The 7,490-nt window shown below is 38.2% G+C and overlaps 1 protein-coding gene across 4 annotated transcripts in view; it reads right to left on the bottom strand.

Moving 5' to 3' along the window:
* Positions 1–256: 256 nt before the first annotated feature.
* TRPC4 (transient receptor potential cation channel subfamily C member 4) overlaps positions 257–7,490 on the bottom strand; it is a 1,361,777-nt gene continuing 1,354,543 nt past the window's right edge. For 2 of the 4 annotated variants that reach the window (XM_069205494.1, XM_069205495.1), the window contains one exon: positions 684–1,704. In XM_069205494.1, coding sequence (XP_069061595.1) covers positions 1,000–1,704 — 705 coding nt within the window. In that variant the 3' untranslated portion in view covers positions 684–999. Of the gene's footprint in view, positions 1,705–7,490 lie in introns of all 4 variants that reach the window. The other 2 variants (XM_069205493.1, XM_069205496.1) reach the window with 2 other exon arrangements.

Here is a 7,490-nt window from a genome sequence, read left to right as displayed (position 1 = left end):
GAAGGGAAGTGATTCAGGAGTCCCTACCAAATGCTGATTCGGTAGCTCATGTATGAATGTTTGAAACCCTAACCTGGTCACAAAACATTGAAAAGTTACAGACTCCCAAGAAGAGGTGGCAATACTTTCACTAATGTGTACTTTCTCCTTTGTGTATGTAACAAAAAAAGTTTGCTTTGTTTAGCAGTAGGCAATGGTTTGGGAGATTACTGCCAACTTTCAAACTAACATTTCAAAAAAAGAAAAAACATTTTTTAATGCAGCCCCACTTCCTTACAGGAAATGGAACTACACTTATAAAAAAGCTGTTTACTTTATTTAAAGGTGATCACAGACATTGGGGTTCTGCTGACTCCAAAAGACCACTATCCCTGTGATGGCAATCAATTTGAATGAGTCATGATTTGCAACCTACGCAATGTACTCCATGCATAATAAAGAGTTCCGTTTGTTTGCGACTTACTCTAATTCCATATTATATGAACCAACCTATTGGCGTATAGGTCCATTTGCTAAATAATTTAGTGGTCACAAAATGCCCATACATAAATTGCAACTGCTTTTTGCGACTGCATTTTTACTATATTTGCCCCATGATACTGGATAATGAAAGAGTAAATACTCATTTGCTAAATTGGCATTTACGTTTTTTGCATAGTAATTTCACTTTTAATCTATGAAAATAAGAGAACACAATATTGCACTTATTTTAATATTAAAAAAGTCAACATTATTTTGTGGATTATATCAACAGTACAAGAATACAAGATGCTTCTGTTTATTAAAAAATGTGAGAACTAATGCAGGCTACAAAACAGAACTTTCTTATACGGCCTGTCACTCGTCTACATATATTACATCGGGGGTTATGTGACTCTGTTGTTAAATAATATAAAGTGTCAATTGGCATCTGCTAATATAATTTCAAAACATTCCCAAAAATGCACTATGCAAAATATATATTTTATATCGTGACTCTGAGCTGTCTTCTCTTATGGATCACAATCTGGTCGTCACGCAGTCTTCTTGGACATTTGTCTCCGTTATTGCTTCCTGCTCAGAGTTCATCTTCAATCGCTCCTCTGGAATATCATTTACCATATCTTCATCTGGCGACCCGACCCCTTTTTCAAATTCCTGAGGGTGCCCATTGTCACTTGACCTTAATTCTAGCATCTCTGTGGCACTTTCACTCGTGCCCTCTGACTCGTAGGGTTCATGTAGAAACTGTCTGTTCTGTTGGGAGTTCAGTGCATACGTTTCCACCCCAGGACTTTCATCAGATGGACTAGTTTCCACCTCTTGGCAAGCCACTTCCTCTGAAACAGAATATATCTTATTAGAGCTCTGGTCTGTATAGTTTGATCTTGACCGTCTGTGAAACAGACCAAAGTTCTTGATTTCTTTCACAAAGTTAGTTTTCTTTTTCTCTTTGGCGGGCTCGGTAACTGCCAATGCGGAACCATTGCTCACACTGTTAAATCTGTCTGCGGCTACTGCGGCGGAGCGGGGGTGAATCAAAGTGGTTATGTCAAAGAGGCTGAGGTTGTTTTTAAGGCCTTTTCCTTTCCCTCTCCTTTCAGGTTTCTCGTCCTCATCAGGGAGTGATGACGAACCTTTAATTTTTGGCTGTATACTTAGCTTGTTTCCCTTTAGCAGGCCCAAAACCTCAAACCGGAAACTGGAAATGTCTTGTTTTAGCTCCTGTGATTCAAAGTAGAAGAAAAAAGACATCATTAATTTTGAGGTCATTTGTTTGTATTCAAGTCAAACTAACACTCAGTTTAGCTTTTGTACTGCGATTTATACAATTCAAAATAAATATGTAATTTTTGTAAAAAATAATTCTATATTACATAACACTCAAATGCAGCCAATTTGTAAATATAGATTTTATGTATGAATTAGGAAAATAGTTATTTCTTTTGAAAAAGCTCCCATTCCATGGTAAAAATCTTGGGGTGTATTCACAAAGATATTTGCGTATTTCTCCCCTAGCAGTGCCAAGAAACCTGCAGTTGTAAATCCCATTCAAAGGGTGGGAAGTGAGTTTGACGAGCTTTGGTTTGCCTTGTAAGTTTTGGAAAACTTGCAAACATATATGTTTTTGAGCATTCTTTAAACTTCCATCCAACCCCTTTTCCAACTTGGAAAGGGTCTATGATTTATTCCAGCCAAATGCTAGAGTAACTTTCCTTGCAATGTGAGAAGGGAAATGAATCATCCTTAGAATTTTTTAGGAGTGAGGAAAGGCCTTTCTCCATAGAAACACATGTTTTTTTCTATGGAGAACAATGTGCATTTGCACTGAGAGTTTCTGTTCTCCTGTACACAAAAATCTACGCAGTGGGAATAGGTGCCAATTGATATTTTTAGCTGAGAATACCCGTGGTACATCTGTTAACCTGAGCCTGGCACATCATTCCAAGCATATGAATGTATTGCAATTAAAAATATATAAAAGTAAGTTTAGGTGGAGATTTAAATGTTTATGTTTTTTATTTGTGAATTGGGTCAAAATGTAATGAGCTATGAAAGTATTTGCAAAAAAAGATATTGCATATGCACCTATATACCTTCATGTAAAAGTGCAAGTCATCTTTATTGATTCATAAAATGTGAATTTGCACTCATAAATGGATTTCTTTTCACTTAGAAAAGTCTGTGAGTGTAATGGATCATAAAGATACATTTTCTGGCATTCCAGAGTGGGTACAACACTCACAAATTCTCGGGATTTGGGTGTTCAAATACCTCTTTTAGGTTATAATCTGTAAATGGTCAGAGATTTTCTCTTTGCAAGGCAAGATCAAGGTACTTTCAAAACCCTACCCCATTGCATCACAATGAAAATCTCAAATGATACAGTGCACTGTAGTACTCAATGAAGGTTCAAGTAGCTAAAAAGAAAAAGTATATTTCTATAGCACAAAAATGCCCTGAACTAGACATTGAGGCCCATATTTATAGTTTTTTAGCGCCTCCTTTGCAGCGCTTTTTGACGCAAAAATGGCACAAATGTACAAAATACAATTGTATTTTGCAAGTTTGCGCCGTTTTTGCATCAAAAAATGACGCAAAGGCGGCGCTAGAAAAGTATAAATATGGGTCTGAGAGTAGAACTCAACTACCAGTGCGTCCGGAACCTCTTATAAACTCAGATATTCAGATTGTACTTTAATCATGTTAAAGCATTTGCAGTAGTGATGAAGAATAATGGAAAAGTAGCATGGAATGCTTTAGTCTGGATTTCCCCTGCCATTGAGTCGTTGACAAGTATAGCATGCTGAAGAAGCCAAGTGGTGGCTTGCAGCACTATAATATACTTCTAAATAAATAAATGAAAATATTAAAGCCAAACAACTAAATGACATGATTGAACACCAAACTTTACAGGAATCAAGGTGATCAACTCAATGTATATATATCAAACTCCAATGTTTCTGAAGGAACTGCCAAGCACTCACGGGATTTCCAATTTTCAATTTATTCAAGCTTAGGCAGATGCGTTTCAGCAGAAATTGCCTTTCTCAATGAGAGTTTGTAAATCAATAGGTCTGTCATTTGATTTCCTTTTTTTAAATGTTTTTCCCTATTCTCATTGGTGCACACATCATTGTAAGTAAAAATCAGTCTGTTTGCGTCTGCCTAAGCTTGAATAAATTGAAAATTGGAAATCCTGTGAGTGCTTGGAAGTTCCTTCAGGAGCATTGGAGTGTGATTTAAAACATGAATGCCACCTTTCACGAAAAGCACCCATTCAGTACAACAGTTCGGCAGCCTCAGGTGGTAGGCAACCACCAGTAGGATATGGATGTATATATGTATGAAATCAAAAGTTATGGGAATGTTATAGTTAGGCTCTGAATTTACTCACAGAAACCATAGAAATTCAGCAAAGTTAGAGTTACTTCAAGTAACTATAACCCGGGGCCTAAGTTAACTATAACTCACACCCCTGCCATGTACAATATTTTCTTCAATAATTGAACTTCTAATGTTTCATTCATATTTTTATTTCTGTTTCTATGGTTTTGTGTGAGTAAATTCAGAACCTAACTATAAATTCCCTGTAACCTTTGTTTTTTTTAAGTGAATTTCTAACATCTTTTAATTTATTTCCTAACTATAACGTCCCTGTAACCTTTGTTTTTTCAGTGAATTTCTATGATTTTTTTAACATAAAGTAATTTTAATTACTATACATTAAGTCAACCAATGCCAACCCCCAGTAACCACCTAAACCCATATCACGCACAGCCTTCGGCTGTGGGTGATAAGTGTTGGTCCCAAGACTTGGCCTTGTGGACAACACCCATTAACCACCCAGAGAGTTTTTCTAGGCTTTGAAGAATAATATGCATAGAACGATATATTTTAGGACAAATTAAAAAAATATATTTGTCAAGTAAAAAGTGTGTTGTTACATTTCAGTATACATCTTAAATATTTGCATTTGAAAAGTAATTAAAACAGGAATGTTACTCCAACCCTCAACCTTCAGGGTGAGAGCCTCAGACTCTAACCTCTAGACAACAGGTAAGGCATTTCTATTTGGATGGCAAAAAGACATAAATGTTACATCACTTGGAATGTCTAACAGTCAAAACATTAGTAAATAAACAGACACACTGCATGAGATACCAGGATATGAACCCTCAACCTAATAAGTAATAGTTCAAGAGAATTACCAGTTGGCTACAACAGACTCTCTTCTGCTGTGCCTCAAAACATAACTAAAACATTTGCAACTTAACATCTTGCTTGTCTGCCACTTTGAAGTCATTCTATGGAGAGACAATTGTTATTGTAATGGCTTCTTCATGGAATAACTTCAAAGTGGTAGACAAGCATGATGCTTGCTGCCGAATTAGGACTGCGGGAGAGCCTGAAGGCCCCCACAGTCCTAGCCAGCTCACTGTGTCCTTCCGGAGCCGGAATTGCTCCCGCGAGCAGGGAGCTGCTTTAAATAGCTGCTCCCTGCTTGCTGGAGCATTGTTTTCATCTGTTTCCCTACACGCATATTTGTGTGCAGGGAACCAAATGAAAAATCTGCTTTATGCAAGCAGGAGCTGTTTGACAACTCCTGCTTGCAGAAAGTGGAGTTATGTTTACTTTTGCTTGGTGGGAGCTTTCAGCTCCCACCAAGCAAAAGCACACAGCTGTGTCCCAGGACAGGCACCCCGGGACATAGAGGGGCTGGCCTTGTGGGGTGGTTGTCCCTTGGGACATTATCGGCTCCACGATGGGGGCCTCGCAGCCCCCTCTCAAATGTTAAAGTTAGCCCTGGGGAGGTGGTGGTCCTCGGGGGCCCGCAAAGGACCCCCTTCATCATGTTTTCTTATTAGCCCTGGTGAGGTGGTGAACTCCGGGCTGGCGGACAGGGTGTGGCCCTCCTGCATAGAACTTACTGTTAGCCCTGGGAAGGTGGCAGTCCCCAGGGCTCAGGGTTTGGGGTCCTGTTGACCCTCCCAGGTATAATTAATACATTTTGGCCCAGGGAGGTGGTGCTCACATAGCCAACGCATACCATTCATTGAAGCCCCTGGGAGGTAGCAGTTCCTGGGATTTGGTAGGTGTCATGCAGACCCTCCCAGTATAATGCACTAATTTTGCCCAGGGGCGATGGTGGTCCCTGGGGCAAAGATAAGCCCTAGGAGAGGGACCCGTGTGGCCCCTCCTTTTTTTTTACATGCCCTCTGGACGTGCCCACCTGGGGGCCTTATTAAACTTCCCACACTTGTTTTTTTGTTTTTGAATTTTCACCAGATCCACAGATCCGCCGTGACTCTTGGTGTTTTTTTTTTTTTTTTTAAAACAAGCATTTTTTTTGCCCTTGGGGATTCCTCTGGAACCCCAGCTCCAGAGCTAAATGATCAGGGTGTCCGTACACTGGCCCCTTTTCTCTTTTTGTTTTTTTCAGGGCCGGGCTTGTAATATCATGAAGTGATAAAAGCCATAGCATTTGTCTGCATATCTTGGAGCACTAGGTGAAAAACATAATACCATATTCTTCAGAAGCAGATTATTTATTTTGCCAGGCTTTTAAACTAGTTTAATATATAATCTCCATATGTTTTAAGAGTTTGGGGTTTTACGAAAATGAAATGACTTTAACATGTATATCTTTCATCTTATTATCTCAAAGTAAAACACAAGGCATAAATGGTTATATAATGCCTTAAGATTATGCATTTGGATTTGATTGTGTATGTGTATTTGCCTGTAATCAGCACATATAAAATTGTTTTTACATTTATTTGATTTATGCTATATGCACTAAATCTAAGGTACTAAAAATTCATCAAGGGTCATGTTTAGTTTGGAAAACAAGCTACCAGAGACCAAGGCATGATATCAAGCTGCTTCATAAACGTGATGGTAGTTCATTGACTGTTTTTGTTTCACAAGACTCATTTCTAGAACAAGATGCATTCAATCAGTGTCTGACTAGGAGCTTCAAAGGCCTTGGACCAGCCAGAAAGTCATCCATTCAGGCGAATAATTTGAGTAAACACGGGTGATGACCAAAGCAGATGGCAAGATCTTAAGTTCAGTATGATGGTTACTCTCTTTGTTCTTTCATGGGGGTTAGCCATGGGGACGTTGTAAGAATTTGATTATTAATTGTTTCCAGAATGCATTTTTGCTAGTATTTTTCAGTCTACAATACTGCTATTCATTGACACAATGTGTGTAGATTTTCACCTAAAATGGTATTCCTGAGGTTGCTTTCACCTAACTTGTGTTGAATATAAATATTATATGTCAGCTACAGAATGTATTTATACCACTCATAAGAATGACAAAAACATAGGGCGACGAGGAACACCACTGTGTTCTGGCTGAGTTGCAGGTTAAAGGCACGGCAGCAGCACATGGCAAATAAAGTGCCTTGACCATGTAAGAAAACCTATTTCTATATATCAGTGTCCGGGATATGTAATAAAATCTACATGTATATATTAGTAAGCCACCCCTAAATTGAAGCTTACTAATATATATATATATATATATATATGTAGATTTACATTTGGGCCCCCCAAAATATAAAAAAAAGTTTGTTACATATTTGAGATAGGTGCCCTCGGAGAGATATGGGAACTAAACAGTGTTTTTACTTTAGATTAGTGTAGAGTAGAGTAGAGTTTCAGGAGACAGGCCTAGGTGTGACTTAAATATCTATTTCAAATCTCCTTGGAAAATGCTAGAAAAACTAATTGACATTTCTTCAAATTTATTTTCTACTTGATTTTTTAAATTTCATTTAATGGTGAAATCAGAAATGTTATAACTTTAGTGAGAAAGTAACTTTATAAAAATGTACTTTGAGTTGCCTGAGCAGAACTAGCTTAAAATCAATCCTGCCACTCATTAAACTTCCAGAGGCCAACATACATTTCTGGCTGGAGTTAACAACTCAGAACAATGGACTGAACTCTGGACCCAGGAAGGAAATTGTGCTGTCAGCAATTGGCCACTTAACAGAG

Source organism: Pleurodeles waltl, chromosome 8 (assembly GCF_031143425.1).
Source record: "Pleurodeles waltl isolate 20211129_DDA chromosome 8, aPleWal1.hap1.20221129, whole genome shotgun sequence".
Lineage (NCBI taxonomy): Eukaryota > Metazoa > Chordata > Amphibia > Caudata > Salamandridae > Pleurodeles > Pleurodeles waltl.
This window is presented reverse-complemented; position numbering and strand designations above follow the sequence as displayed.